At 33.1% G+C, this 16,049-nt stretch overlaps 3 protein-coding genes across 7 annotated transcripts; all 3 read right to left on the reverse strand.

The window, feature by feature from the left end:
* Positions 1-78: 78 nt before the first annotated feature.
* On the reverse strand, positions 79-8,101 carry Uba5 (Ubiquitin-like activating enzyme 5). Its single transcript, XM_080158057.1, has 9 exons — positions 8,043-8,101; positions 7,361-7,434; positions 7,011-7,153; positions 6,247-6,346; positions 5,352-5,525; positions 4,617-4,717; positions 4,040-4,214; positions 3,637-3,774; positions 79-808 (listed from the first exon to the last, which is right to left on the reverse strand). Exons 1-9 carry the CDS (start codon positions 8,068-8,070, stop codon positions 563-565), a joined length of 1,179 nt encoding a protein of 392 aa, XP_080014183.1. The 5' UTR covers positions 8,071-8,101; the 3' UTR covers positions 79-562.
* On the reverse strand, positions 8,094-12,522 carry Orai (calcium release-activated calcium channel protein orai). Of its 5 annotated transcripts, none has more exons than XR_013878922.1 (8): positions 11,723-12,522; positions 11,098-11,269; positions 10,429-10,481; positions 10,139-10,295; positions 9,773-9,974; positions 9,312-9,460; positions 8,853-9,171; positions 8,094-8,365 (listed from the first exon to the last, which is right to left on the reverse strand). XR_013878922.1 is itself a non-coding variant. In XM_080158059.1 (7 exons), the coding sequence occupies exons 1-7, from the start codon at positions 11,752-11,754 to the stop codon at positions 9,034-9,036; spliced, it is 903 nt and encodes a 300-aa protein (XP_080014185.1). In that variant the 5' UTR covers positions 11,755-12,522; the 3' UTR covers positions 8,569-9,033. The 5 variants fall into 5 exon arrangements, 1 of the variants encoding a protein (XP_080014185.1); XR_013878920.1 differs by having other exon boundaries at positions 8,094-8,472; XR_013878921.1 differs by having other exon boundaries at positions 8,094-8,543.
* A 969-nt stretch (positions 12,523-13,491) lies between these two features.
* Positions 13,492-16,016, reverse strand: muc (dihydrolipoamide S-acetyltransferase muc). Its single transcript, XM_080158035.1, has 2 exons — positions 15,820-16,016; positions 13,492-15,607 (listed from the first exon to the last, which is right to left on the reverse strand). Exons 1-2 carry the CDS (start codon positions 16,000-16,002, stop codon positions 14,225-14,227), a joined length of 1,566 nt encoding a protein of 521 aa, XP_080014161.1. The 5' UTR covers positions 16,003-16,016; the 3' UTR covers positions 13,492-14,224.
* Between the last annotated feature and the right edge of the window lie 33 nt (positions 16,017-16,049).

The raw sequence follows: 16,049 nt of genomic DNA on the forward strand, positions 1-16,049 counted from the left end.
ACATTATTTTAGTTCACAACGACTTAAATTTCTATGAAAATATTCTATAGAACACATAACATCTTTTAAAGTTAACAATTACAGCAATGCATTTTTATTTTGTTGAATTACATAAATTTAGAAAGAGTTTTAACATATACAAAATAATAAAATACACGCTCAAATGCACTAAATTGATTTAAATATAACAAAATGTATAGGTATGATTTTTTACCAAACTTAAATTAAATATATAAAAATAATAATAATACCTAAATAACTGTATATAATATGGAATGCAACATAAATTTTAACAATGTAGAAACATGACATTAAAATTCTTGTAAATTTCAGATTATTTTTTCATAAAAAAATGTAATTTCACATAAATCTTTAAGGTTCAAAAGTTTTATTAAAAGGGAAAAAACATATACAATTCACGTAGAAAGTACCTAGATATTTTGGATTTTTAAAGTTGAAATAGTAAACAGAAACTATAGTCTTTTAATTTCCATTTAAAAAATCTACAAAAAAATCTTTTATTTCTTAATACATATTGATTATATTTTGAATTTTTCTATGTTTACATACTCTTCATTTGTTTCATTAATTCTTCTAGAGAAGTATCATCAGCCGCAGCAGGAGCACCATCTTGTTCTTCAGTGTTGCTTGTGCTTGGAAGCTCATAAGCTGTTGTGATGCCTTCAGCCAGCTGTTGTGTGGGCTGTGAGCTGGTTGTAGCCTCGCCTGCATCCTCGTCAACTAGACTGATACCCCATTCATTGTCTTCGTGCACTACTTCTTCTTCAACTATCTCCTCTACAACCTCCTAAATATTAACAATATTAGAATCAGTTGTCAGCTATATTGTAAAATCATGTATAGCATCGTATTATAGATAATTTTCCACGAATATTACAATAAAAATCATAACCCCTCGGAGCTTACAAAACTGGTTAAAAATTAAATTTTTCATTTCAATATCCGCGCAAAGCTGTCTATAATACGAGACGATAAATAACTATTATAAATAGCCATCCTTGTTTTTTTTTTTTTTTTTTTGGGGGGGGGAGGGTGAAAAGTAGCACACAACTAGAAAATAATGCCCTTAAAGTAATCACACAATTACAATTTAACTCAACATGGAATAAATTAAATGTCTATAAATCCCTAATTCAAAAAATTGCACGTTTGGGTTTTAGCACACTATTAACACACATAATAATCGTAACTTTGCATATTTAAATCTTTATGATGCATGCACATCCATAGTGCATTTATGTGTACTATGTGTCCTATCAGAATGTGTTGGAAGGCGAAACGGCTGAGTAAGTGCGGAGAGGGGGGGGGGAGGGTAAAAGTGTATACTAATGGCGCGAAATCAAAAGATAGCGCACGAACTTACGAATCATTACAAATCATTATATAAAGGAAAGAGACAAGGGATAGACAATGAAAGTTAAATTGAGAATAAGAATATATTCGTCAATTATGTACTTTGCTTTTAAGAGTTTTATCTTTAAAATTTATAAGACTTTTCTTAGGTTAACATACCTTGAATTAAAATTTTTCACAACTACATCATTTTATTTAATTTAACTATAGATGAACTTAATTTCAAGTTATGTTAAATCTTATTTATTTCGTAAGAAAACAAAAACATTAGCCTGAAAATACAATTTTTCCTTTACATTAAAAAATTAAAAGATATGTAAACATTTTTAAACAAAATTTAAGAATAGGCAGTGATAATTCATAATTCAATTGTTTGCGGTAAAATAAAAAATGAACAGCGGCATATGCACGACAGGGTGGCCATAATTAAATTATTAAAATCCCTTTTTAGAAATCATATTACGTTTAAGATTAAAAGTCAAATTAAAATCTAACTATCTTTAAAATGCTCGCTCAAAGATCAAATAAATTTCTGGACACTTTAAATATATATAATTATTACATACAGTTTGACTTAAAAATAGCATTTAATTAGAAAAAAATAGGAAAATTTGGCAAAATCATTGTAGGGCCTAATCAACGATTTCCTGCACCGCTGCAAGTAGAAGTAGCAAATTAAATCAAGTCTAGGTCAAGATAATAGAGACAACCTAGAGACATACTGTCTAAATCAGCCAATAAGAGAATAATAAAGGTAAATTCGAGACATCTCATTGGTTGAAACATTTTACAGATCTTGGTACGCAAGGGTATAATTTTTTCATTTCGTTCGAATTATGAGTCAGCTATAAATTGCCGCAAATTTTACAATAAAAGCTTTTCTTAATTAATTCGTGTTAAAAATATTCCATCGTATAATCTAAAGCATATGATAAAACATATAAGAGGGAGGTCATTTTCTAGTAAATCCCGTAAAGGTGTGTGTTATAAGGCCTAAAAATAGTAGTAGAACGATAAGGTGCTCTATATAGTGGTATTCCCTATTGAATAGAACAAATTAAACAATAGGGAAATTTTTTTTTTTTTTTTTTGATAACCGTACCTGGAATATCTTTAAAAAATACAAAATTTCTATCAAACGCTTTGTTTGGCTCAAACTGACAAAATTTAAAAAAAATATAATTATAATAATAATGTTTTCTATAGGTACAAGGTAAAGGTTAAGAACAATCTATACCATTAAACAAAGGAAGAAGCCATTCTTTACAGGTTGTACGAGCAGTGAAAAATTAAAATGAAACTTTAACAAATCATTAATACAATGACTTAGTGAAACAAACCAACACAACAAGTTACATACAGACAATTTTGAAAACATTCAGATATACAATCTATATAAGAAGGTAGTTGTTCGCTGTAGTGAAATTGAAATGAAACAATGCACATTGAAACCTTCTACTTCAAAGCAAACAAACATGAAATTCCACAAACATAAAACTAATTTTTGTCACCTTGAATAATTCAACCTGTAAAGAATGGCTTCTTCCTTTGTTTAATGGTATAGATTGTTCTTAACCTTTACCTTGTACCTATAGAAAACATTATTAATATAATTATATTTTTTTTTTATTTTTGTCAGTTTGAGCCAAACAAAGCGTTTGATAGAAATTTCATATTTTTTAAAGATATTCCAGATATGGTTATCAAAAAAAAAAAAAAAAATTTCCCTATTGTTCTATTCAATAGGGAATACAAATATATAGAGCACCTTATCGTTCTACTACTATTTTTAGGCCTTATAACACACACCTTTACGGGATTTACTAGAAAATGACTTCCCTCTTTCTTAGAATAAAGTTAACTTTATAAAAATTATATCGTCGAAAAATTTCGACGCAAATAATGTCGCCCGTATCTCGTAAAAACAAAAAGTAAACAATAATTTTTGTCTACAAATAAAATCTCTTTTTAAGTTTGACGAAAAATGGGGTCTGATATATAGGTCGATTGTCAAAATAAAACTTTTAAAAGCTTTATATAGTTAGCTCAATGTCTTAATTAAAGTCATGGGATAGTTTTTATCTATTTTACTGCCTCCCTCCATCCCTTTAGGTCTAGGAGTAGTATTTTCTAGGTTATACTAAATTGTCTACAGTGCAGTTAACTTGCAACATATAAGATTATTTTCAGCGCCTTCTCTCTGCGTGCAAGATTCAGAACAAATCTTTCATGAAGAGCGGGAAAAAAAACAGTTTCTTTTACCTTAGGTCTGGCTGCCAATTCCTTGGCGTATTCCTCTTGTCTTTTCCTACAGTGATATTCATCACAGCTGCTATTTGGTTTCATATTCATTGTTGGGAAGAAGTCAAGCATAGCGTTGTAGCCCAGATATCTCGTTACCTACAACAAATTATAACAAGATTAGTTTTCATAAAACCGTACGCCTTTGAATATGGTTAACTGTTTCTTCATTTTATAAACTCTATAAAAAGGAGGGTAGTTTTTGTACCCAGTACCCAATATAACATAAATTAACCTGACAAAAACTATCCTTCCCCTTGATTTAATTTCTATTCATTGGTAAGGAGGGGTTGTTAGTGCATAGGGCACTTTGAGGGAAATTGTCGTAATTATTCAAGACTATATGACGTGGACAAAACTGTACCTGGCCAAACTTAAGAAGGTATTTAAGCGTGTTCTGGACGAGAAATCCAGCCACAATGCCCATTGTGGTTGGAAGGCTGGCGGCGCACACGCCATCCCTCTTTAGGGTCTTCTCGTCGATATTGCTGGCAACAACCAAGGGTGGAGCACAAGCAAAACAAGCAGTTTCTCCAGGCCTATAACAGATACGGCTTGCTTTAAGAAAAAGATTATATGTACGATTTAATAAAAAAAAAGGTTTTAATACATTAATTTTTTAATTCCTTTTTTAGGTAAACTTAAACTTTTAAAAAACCAAAATAGACGAGAGCCTATTATGTTATTAAACTAGCAGAGATCTTATCTTCTGAAGGGAAAAGAAAATGAATGATTTTATACATTAACAATAATGATAATAGTTTCAAAATATTGGTTAACAAGTTTGGGCGCTGCTAAATTAGAACAAACCAAACAAACTGTAAAAAAGGTACGCATATTTTTGAGCCAACAGATAAGAAAAACTTGGGTACTAGTAAGATGTATAGTTAATCATCCGTCACCCCCCCCCCCCCCCTCCGAGGAATATATAAAAAACTTACTTCAGAAATTGGATATGTCCAGAAACAGCATTCTCAGAAACGCCAGACTCAAACCAAGTCTGTCCCAACTCGTTGCATGCCTTGTTGATGGCCATACGTGCCTGCAACAAGTTATCATTCATTTTTAAAACCTAATTGGGGGAACAGTATTTTGCTTTATGAGGTTGAGTATGGGCTAAGAGAGTACCGCAGGGGATAGAAGATGCTTTTAGAAAATCAAAATTAGTGAGGGTACGTAGTTTTTTAATATATAAGATTCTTTACATGTAGAATGAACAGATTAAAGTTGTATATCTAGCCTCGAGAAAGAAAATAAAAATAATATGAAGTACATAAGTACAAAAGTACCCCTTTAAAAGGGATCATGGAAAGAAAGCGAAGTAGCAGGTTTCGTCGTATTTTCATAGTAGCTTTTAATGGGTTATTCTAGGTAAATGTTAATGATTCCTCCGCGGAATTAGAGCCCCCCGCAGGGGCTAGAAATAGGAGAATGGCTACTTTAAAAATACGCCAAAACCCGCTAATTCATATGATTTTTTCGATGATCCAAAGATGGAAAAGGAAATTAAATAGAACAAAAAATAAGGCTTTATCACTAGAATTCAACATTGTTGCCACTGTCGATTTTTAAATTGAAAAAAAGGGTTGCTTACATGAAAAGGATGAGTTAAATTAATGTGACATTGTTACGTCTAAGTCATATCCTCCTCCATCCTTAAATCTAAAAATACCTGCCTCAAAATTATCTACACAGCTGAGAACAAGATCGACAGGTCCATCCGTGAGACTGCCAGTGGACAGCCGGGACATGAAGTGGTCGAAGTTGTCGACGGTGGTGATGTTGTAGTTGTGCTGCTCAAACTTGACGTCAGGGTTAATATTCTCCAGGGTTCGAACCGCAGCTGCAACCTATTTTAATTGTATTTTCTAATTAAAAAAAAAAGAGAACCTAAACACATAATAGAGAAAATAAGTAAAGATTTCTTATTTGAAGCAAAGATCTCAACAACATCTTTTGTTTTTTGTTTTTTTCTATGAAAAGTATTGCCTAACAAACCTGGTAATTGAATCCTCAGGCTAATGGCGAAGCTACTATTGTTTTTTTTAAAACAAAATGCCATGTAATAAAACAGGGACAATAAAATATAATACTATCTAAAAATAAGAATAACTCTGTTAATCATAAATAATTCTTATTTTGTTGATTTATTTGAAATTGTCAATTTTCAAAATTAACTGCAGAAAAAAAACCCACATTTAGCATTGGGATGATTTTGACGAGAGAAAATAATGATGACTGTAAAAAGCAAATGTAATAAATGCTTTGCTTATATCAGGGACAAGGTACCAGGATTCTGACAAACAATTCTAAATGAAAATTTCCCGACAAACTACTTCCCTCCCCCCCCCCTCTCAACCACTTCTCTTTAGCACAAAAAAAGTTTTACGCCAATAAACCTCCATAACAATACCAAAATTTCCAGCAATTTTAAACGGAATCAATTTGCTAAAACATGGCCCCTGCTAATATAGAAAGAATAATTTTACATTCTAGTATGTCATCATTTATTATTTAAAGACATATAAACAAAATTATGGAGTAGCCACTCTACTAAAAAACATGAATTACCTTAGAAAGTCCAGCTTGGTGTGGCTGGAAGAAAAGTCTGTTCATGTTGGCCATCTCCACCTTGTCATAGTCAAACAGAATCAATTTTCCAATACCACATCTGAATTAGATAAGTTTGTGGTCACATATATTTTAAAGTATTTTTTTACAAAAGGGAATGTGAAAAGTGCTATTTCTACATCAATGCAATGATTAAATATCAATGACATTCCAATTTGCTTCATTGATGAAGCCCAGTCCATGTTTATCAAACAACTCGACCACCTAGTCCCCACCTTTTTACCATCTTTTCCATTTTGGCTTCGCAGCCGATTTTTATCCACTAGCTTATAACCGATTCTGAGCATTATTGAAAAATACATCTTATCGAGTTAGACAATTTTTGTGTAAATGTAATAAAATAACAAAATTTATATCAGTTTTAAAGATCCTAGCATTGAGTTTTTGTTTTACTATCCGCAGAAAAGCGATAACGATGCTAACAGAAGGCTATGCCTTTTCCATATACATGTTTAAGGGATATAGAATATATAGTTAAGGACACAAAAAAACCAAAAGATTTTGTCTTTATTATTCATCAATACCTAATCTTTATTTTTATTAGCAAAGGATTCTTACGAATAAAAGGCATCTAAATTTTAACTCATTTAATCTGTTCGTCTAACTCATCTGTTATTGATACTATATTGTATGTCTGTGAGCTTCGTTCCTTATTGAAGTTGTCATCCTTAGTCTAAAAATATATACAAATGTTGAATAGGTACCTTGTTAACATTTCCGCAGTGACACTGCCCACACCACCAATTCCCACCACAGCCACTGTGTAGTCGCGAATTTTCTCGTAGTTTTGCACGATGCCCATACGCTGCAACGCCATCAAACGACTGTATGGGTTCGAGTCAACCACCTAAAAACATGAAGAATTTTCTTTATAAACTAGCAAAATAAGGAAAAGACACACCTGTGTTAGCATAGCCTCTAGTATAGATACTACAAGAAAAAGGGCATTTCTTAATCTTAACATTGAAAGCTTATTATAACCAGCCCAAAATACATAAAAAAAATCCATAGGTAAAAATTGTTATAGCCATTTTAGAGATATTTTGGTTCTTACCTGACTTGACATGGTCTCAATTTTCTGCCTGTGTTGAACATTATTCTGTTCCAACAAATTTTCCAGCTCTGCAATCCTGGTAACAACAAATAATATTCAAATAAAATCATCTCGTTGCAGCTGTAACCAACAACAAAATAAATCAAAAAAATCAGCGTGGCGGAGCCGTTTGATTTTGGTGCGGCTCCGGGGAGCCGTATCTGGAAATACGGCTCCAGCTCCAGCTCCGGCTCCGACCTAAAATCAAGAAAAACTTGACATATTTTTTTCTCCATAAAAAAATATTTCTATTTTTGACTTTTGAAGGTTTAAAAAGTTCAATTTTTGATAAAAATGGACTTAAAACACATGACAAAACAGAGTTACCAAATTATAATTTATAAAAAATCTCTTTATTCATCTAGTCCGGAGCCGAAGCCGTTTTTTAACGAAAATTACGGCTCCGGCTCCCAGCAAAATATGGCGGCTCCACGGCTCCCAGCTCCTGCTCCGCAACGCTGAAAAAAATATTTGAAAAATTTCAGCTGACGTTTTCGTAATTTTGGAAGCAACCTTGTAGTAAAGTAGTCCTTTTTATCTTTCCCTTAAACATTTTTTTAGATTTATTTTGCTTGTTGGCTATAACTTATTCCTGGATAAGGTTCAATAATTTTTCATTTTATAATTATGAATCATATCATTTTCCTGCTCTTTAATTCCTCAACCGACATTTTTAACAATCTATTCACTCAAATCTGAAAATTTATTTTATTATTCAACTTTTTCTCTATTTCTAAAGCTCACTTTTATATTTACAAAACTCTAATTTTCATATCTACATACTAGTGAATAGAAAAATTAATTTGATTATATTAAAAACTAAGGAAAAGTAAAAAAAAAGTTTGTAAATGTATATAAAAATTACAATACTTACATAAAATTGATATACCTAAAAAAACACACTTGTTTATTTAAATTGAATAAAAAATATTTTTAAATTAAGAATAAATCATACAGAATTACAAACTTGGCGGTTTTGACACATTTTTTAAAAAAGTTGAAATCAAAAAAGTAGATTTTAATATTAGATGAATAATGTACAAAAAGGCATAATAAGGTAACTATATACTTTACTAAAATTGGAAGAATTAGGTATTAAAGAGCATTCATTAAAAGATTTTAAACTAAGATAAAGCATGAATGACTAGAAGAATAAATATTAATAATAAATAGAATATACAAATAGATATTAAATAATGCTAAAAGATTTAAATACTTTATGTTACTTATTTTAAAGGCACTTATGTACACAACCAGAATAAATTCTGACGAGATTTTTTAGAGATATTCCTTATACACAAATTCATTTTTTTGAAACAAACAAATATTTTGGCTTTTAATAAACTTTTAGGTACCTATATAGTTTTAAAAAACTTGTTAAAAATCAATCATAGACACTTTCTTTGATACTAGTAAATTTGCATATTTTCAACTTTAAAAAAATTCTGCTTACCTTCTCATGTACATTTCTAGTAGGTATATATAAAAAAGATTCAGATAAATTACAAGTTTTAGCTTTATGGTTATTGCTAAACTATCTTAACAACATCCATTCTAGGAACTATTTTTGGATTGTGTAATTTTATTAAGGGAGGGGCGAGGTGGGCCGACCGCCCCCTTCTCCCGGCGTAATGCTAGACAATTTTGACCGCCTCCATTCTGGAGTCCATATCATCCTGATCGTCAACGTCCTGTTTCTCGTCCAGCTGATCCTTTAACAGTTCCAGCTCCTTCATGTTGTTCTCATATACCTCGGATTTATGGCTTACAATCTAGAAAAGGTACAAAGAGTATTTTTTAAAGTCGCTAATCTGTAAGAAAAAAATGCTTGATGCTTAAGAGAATATTTTATTGACGGACGGACACAATGAAAAACATTTTAGCTAATTTTAGTTCAGAAAATTTCACTTACCTTAAGATAGAAATGAGCAGCAAATGCCAGAAATATGCAAATAATTGGAAGAAGGAGTCCTGTGGCCACCCAGGCAACTGTGTGACCATTAAACTTGTAGAACTTCACCCAACACAGAATCATTATCTCAATCAGAAACAGAAGAATACCTTTAAAAAGAAAATTAAAAATAAGGATTTGTGAACTTAAAAGTATACTGTAATTATCAATAAAATGTTGATATTAATTTAATACTATTAATCATCTATCATAATAATAGATCCTTGTCTTTCTGTCTGTCCGTCTAAAGCTCTAAATCTAGGTAACCGATGAACTAACAAAGTTATGCTTCTAACGGAGTATACATACATTTTAAATTTAAGTCTTGGGATGGTTTCAAGCTATTTAACTGCCCCCCACCCTCCCGTCGAATAAAGACCAAAGATGCTAAGAACTTATGCAACACAATGCTCAATGCTCACCTATAACTGTGCTAAATCCCCAGGCCAACTCAATGATCAGCGACATTTTCGTGTGCGGTGACTCATTCACAGTGTTGGTTGTCTGCATGTGCAGGTTGGACACTGCCTCAACATTGGGTAGAATGCAAGTGGATATCATCAAGGCTAACATGTGCACAGAGATCAGTAACACCGTACACACGGCGAAGGCAATTAATAAACCCTATAAATTTCAACAATCGTTAGTTCGAAATGAAAACCTAGGTGTTTTGGAATAGTTTCAAAGGTCTTATTATACAAAAAATGTTAAAGATCAATGCTCAAAGTACCTTCATTAAAATAAACTTCGAAAGACTACCCTACTAAAGTAAATTTTGTAAAACTAACCTCTGGTATGTTTTCGTCAATCTGTATCTCCACCATAGCTACCATGGCGAAACCTGAGAGCAGGGCTGAGGTCCTGCTAGACGCCTTCAGCTTGGCCCTGGACAGATTCAGGGCCTTCCAGTGGAATATGCTCTCATCAATACTTTGCTGTGCCATCCTAACAGATAATTTTAAATTATACAAATTAATCTCGAAAAGAAAAAAGAAATAGTTTAGTTCCTCTTATAACTAAGAAATGGAGGTACATTAGGCCTTAATTTGCAAATTCACAAGAAGCGTGTATAATATACCTGCTCTGATTTGCATCTACCAGAATAGGTGTTCTTGGAAGTACTATGCTACCCTGAATTAGACAATATATAAAACATCTTGTAAAACTACCTAATAGGAGCGAGGCCCTTTCTTGACTATAATACACCGTTAAATGGCCTTCAGACATGAATCATTTTAAATGTAGCTTCATCATCAAAGGATATTTGCTTCAGGGACATTTCACAGACAACGCCCCTAAGTCCAAACAGGCCAAGGTATTCAGTTTTGCCTGTTTAAAAAACAAGGCGTTCCAACTTCTCTTGCTATTGAAGTTACGCATAAGACAAAGCATCAACGGGTACAATTTTGAAAGTATTATGTAATGTGGTACACACCCGAAACCATTACCTCTCCCTGAAAGCAGACAGGCACTTTGCCATTTGCGCTGATACGTTACGCAGGTCATACAATTTTGCATTAACTAATATTTATTAATCTACATACAATATTTAGTCGACGTTGAAAACACTTTAGCCTAACCTTCCCTTAATCAAAATCTTTTTATGACTCTCGAAAAAAAGTTTTAAAACTGGTTGGCGGTATAATCAGGCGTAACTCTTATGGAGCTAAAACTTATATGCGCTTTAAATATTGTAGAATACAATTTACGTAATTTTTAAGTAATTCTAACATGAAGGTAAGTTTACCTTATGAGATAGAGGATATTTTCCCAGTGCTGAGTAAGTTGATAGAGCACTTGGTTGTCTATGTAGACTTACTGTTCCAAGACTGGACTGTCTATTTAGATGGGTGTAGTTGGCTCTGGACTGTGCCAAGCTGTACACAGTATCCTGATCCTGATCTTCGCACAGTTTTACACTAAAATATGTGACAATAATATAGTTTAGCCTAGCGTAACAACGCTGCATTTATACAAAATGTGGTAGTGTGTATGGAATGATGCAATAACAGGGCATTAGACAATAAAGTTTATTAACCATCAATTCATTTGTATTAACAAAGACTTTGGCAGCTAGAAAATATTGTAAGGATTTATGGGAGGGGGGGATTGTATAATGTATATTCATTTAATCTTAATAAGAGAGGACTAAAAATCATGAATAGAACAATTGTTAATATAATACTCTTTCTCCCAAGTTAGAAAGTTCAATTGTCAATTCCCTCACTCGATAATCAAGCTAAAAAAACGTAGTCCTTTGAAAAGAAGAAATGGTAAACTAAAACAAAAACACATTGCCCTTTTGTGCCCTTTTAAAAGGACAAGAAAATAAAACAATTGATCATATTTAAAACATTAAAAGTTGTTTGTACCTTTCATAATCTGAATCTCTTCTGCCAGACATAGGAGCTGAGATTACAATTAATTTTTAAAATAACATATCTAAATTACACATATTTGAGGGTTTAAATCTGAAAAGTAAGGATTAAATATATAAGCTAAAAAAACATACATAATAGTATTTACTACTTCAAATTAGATTATGAAGAAATTACTTGAGGTTTTCTTATGAAATTCCTACTATATTAGTTTGTCAGGTATGTACAGTAAATTCCTTACCGTTTCTTCTTGTCAGAAACTGTGGAAAATTTACGATATTTACATTATTTTTTCTTTAAGAGAGAATTGCTAGGACAAAAGACTAAAAAATAATCTAACGACAATTAGATTAAGTGAGTAAAGTTATGTTTAAACTTATCAGTCAATTGTTCTCTCCCTCCCATCATGTAAACCATAATAATGAAATTAATTGAGATAATTAACATATTTTTGTTGTAACAAGTGGCTTCGCCCATAGTTACCTTGAACTCTGTATTAGAAGAGAGAGGGAGGGGCAACGTAAAAATAATAAATGTTCCCAATAAATTAAATAACAAAAACTATCACGGTAGCTAAGTGAAGCTTCCCTAAAAGAAGAACTCTTGCAAATTTAGTATTAGCGAGATCTCAATGAACAAATAAAAAATCCTCCTTAATTTAATTTATGCGTAACACTAATATTAAATGGAACGAAATATTTAACATATTGTGTTGAATAATCTTATTTTTTAAAGAAACATTTTGTTTCTAAAAAATTTTTTAAAAATATAATGATGTTTTAACAAATACTAAATAATATAACCAAAACTAAATAATGTAAGAGAAAAAATGCATTAAAATTAAAATATGACTTGTGTAACCTTTCTAAAATTTAACCTATGTTGACATAATTGTAAATATAGCAGACGGAATGAATACGTGTAAACACAGTCAATTGTACACTAAACACTTTCCCTCTGACAAATGTCGTCTTTCATATGAAATAAGATTTTATGAGAAGAAAATAGATACGATTTCATATTGGAAACCAAAGTTTGATAAAAAAAAACCGATCCGTTAGCTAACAAACTTTGTATTTTTTATAAAATCTTGAATGGCCGATCAAAACTTATTTTGTCTTAACTTAAAGACATTCTATAATAAAATTTTTAATTAGGGTTGTGTGGTATATCCAGTTGACGTCCATTAAGATCCCTTAAACCAATGACAGGGAGCCAATACGTTAATGTTATAATGAAGTTCAAAACCAGCTAGGTTTCCATATTCAAGTAAACCTAATGGATGAAGCATATATGTACGTTGATATTTTGACAGGGAAAATATTCGTCAATTTAGCTTGCTAACACGGAACTCGTTTAATGGTCAGTTTATTCATCCAGTTGGAGGGAAAGAAGTAGAGAAGGGAATAGTTATTTAAGCCCTCTGCGTGTATCACTTTATTAGAGAACATAAAATCGGATGTAAGAGTAATAATATATCCACCATTGATAAACTTAACACAGCCACTTTGATAATTTGCCGTTTGTCTTATGGTCCTAAAATAGTCCTGTATATAGTAACAAATTGCAAATTTTTAGAGGTTAAATTATTCTACATAAGATTATCTCTTTAGTAGTCAAGACTTAAAAATTCTAGAAGACTAACATCAAACATCATACATGAATAGAGCCAAGGCGACAAAAATTATTTGTCCCACATTTCATTTCGATTCATGTTCCCTAAAAATATCTAAAACAAAATAAACAATTAATTACATACTATGAAAGTTTTCTAAAATTTTATTTTCTATTAACAGTTTCCAGAACAATTTTTCAACAGAATAAATTGAAATAAAAATAGATTATAATTCCTACAGAATATTGAATATTTATAGATAAAGTAAAAACCTTTTCGCAATGAATCTTTAATATATGAAATATTTTGATTTATTATTAAAGTTTTGCACCGGACAATTTATTTGCTTTACACTGGTTTTAAAACAATAATTTTCTATTAAGCACATGACAATTGTATAATTATGGCTTTAAGAAACAACGGAGACTATCCATTAATGAGATGCGACGATTTGTGAAACTAGGGCAGTAAATCAATTTTTTAGGGGTCTGCTCATAATTTCAAATTATACATATCTCATTCATGAAACATATTTTTAGAGACATATTATATTAAAGCTCTTGAGATTGTAGTTTTACTGTCAGCTTTAGAAAACAATGCTTATCCTTATAAATAAAAGATGATTTAGAACATAAAATTGTTACAGAACTGAATGTATTCTAATTGAGAGAAGTAAACCAAAGGTTTGTGCAAGCATTGTAAAGAGATGGCAAACAACAAAAGCTGACAAAATAATAACGATAAAAAGTGTATTTAGGAATCTTCACCGAACAATAAGACTTTTTCTAAATTATTCATCAGTATGATTCTAAATACAAGTTCTTATCTGTGTAAAAAAAAACATTGGTTAATCGATCATTTTTAATCTAATAAGATACTCTTCACAAGAGCATTGCTTGGGGATTCTCCATAAACTTCTTGAAATGAGCCAGCCACTGAGCACCCACAGCCCCATCCACAACTCTGTGGTCGCACGACATGGTGACGCGCATCATACTAGAGACCACAGGTTCGCCGCCCTTGCCTACCACAACCTTTTTCTCGGTACCGCCGACGGCAAGAATACAAGCCTGTGGAGGGTTGATGATAGCTGTAAACTGATTGATTCCGAACATGCCCAGATTTGACACAGTAATACTGCCGCCCTGGAATTCGTGCGGCTGCAACTTGCCCTCCTTGGCACGGCCCGCCAACTCCTTGACTGTCTCAGAGATCTCAGCCAGTCCTCGGCTTTCAACGTTGGTAACGATTGGTGTAATGAGACCATTGCCAGTGTCGACGGCAACAGATACGTCACAAGTGTGATATTCTCTGATAAATGAATCCATCCAGGCACTGTTGCACTGAGGTACTCGTTTGCTGGCCAGCGCTGTCGCTTTGATAATAAAGTCGTTGACGGATAATTTAACACCCTCCTTTTCGTAGGTTTTATTAATTTCTGCTCTTAATTTTAAAATGTTATCCATGTTGCATTCAACAGTTAGGTAATAATGTGGAATTTCATGCTTGGACTGCTGTAATCTCTTGGCAATGACCTTCCTCATGTTAGTTGTGTCGGCGTCTGTGTACACCATATGGTCACCGGTGGGAAAGCCACCGCCAAGAGGCATGGCAGCGGGGAAACCGGCAGCAGGCGAAGCTACAGGTGCACCCTTAAAATTTTCAACATCTCTGGAGGTAATCATGCCATCCATTCCGGATCCAGATTTAATTTGGAACAAGTCAATACCACGCTCGGCGGCCAAACGTTTGGCAGCAGGGCTGGCGAATGGTCTATCACCTGACTTAGATTGCGCCATTAGAGATGGCGGGGGAGGAGCAGGAGCTGCAGCTGCGGCGGGTGGAGGAGGTGGTGGAGGAGCGGCGGGTTCTTTGGGTGCTAAAGCCGCAGCAGGTGGGGCAGATGATGCAGATTTACCATCATCAACAAAGTCAGCAAATTTGGCCACATCTTCTGCTTTCTCAACAATAATACACAACAATTTGCCGACAGGGATGTCCTTTGCGCCAGCCTCCAACAAAATCTTAGCGAGGTATCCCTCCTCGGGAGTCTCAAAGCCCATGGTTGCTTTGTCTGTCTCAATTTCGCACAAAAGATCTCCCTCGCTGACCTGATCTCCAACCTTCTTTTCCCAGTTGACAATGGTACCCATCTCCATGGTGGGGGAGAGGGCGGGTAGAGCCACCCTGATGTGGGTGGGCAGGTCGGCCATGTGTCTCACCTGGCTCCTCTGAGTTGTGGTAGTTTGGCGCAACAAAATCCTCTAAAATAATAATTTCAATGAAATTATCAAGAGGTGTTGTAAATAATTTAATTTAATAATACCCCAGAACCTTAATTCATTATGACAAATAAAATATTTGGCAACGACTGCTAAACACAATTAAAATAATATTCGTTTCTTTTCTTCTAGAAATCTTACTTCAGACAGACATTCCATTTTTCTATAAAAGATAAACATATTTCATACTCTACCTGGTTTTGATTTGATGTTGCAGAGGCCAGGGTGGCCTTGTTATGAGACACAACACGGGAGCATCCAAGTGCAGCTGCAGGCTGGAGGCTACAGGTCAATCTGTCCAACCGTCTGGCGGTTAACTGACTGCTTGTGCTTGACAGCCTGTGAACACCTCGTCTCACCGCGCTAGACACCCACATTGTGTCTGCAAGAAAAAAAAATCATTTTATAATATTATCATAAATTT

The sequence above is a fragment of the Acartia tonsa genome, chromosome 4 (assembly GCF_053477335.1).
Source record: "Acartia tonsa isolate MP-2025a chromosome 4, ASM5347733v1, whole genome shotgun sequence".
In the NCBI taxonomy this organism is placed as follows: domain Eukaryota; kingdom Metazoa; phylum Arthropoda; class Copepoda; order Calanoida; family Acartiidae; genus Acartia; species Acartia tonsa.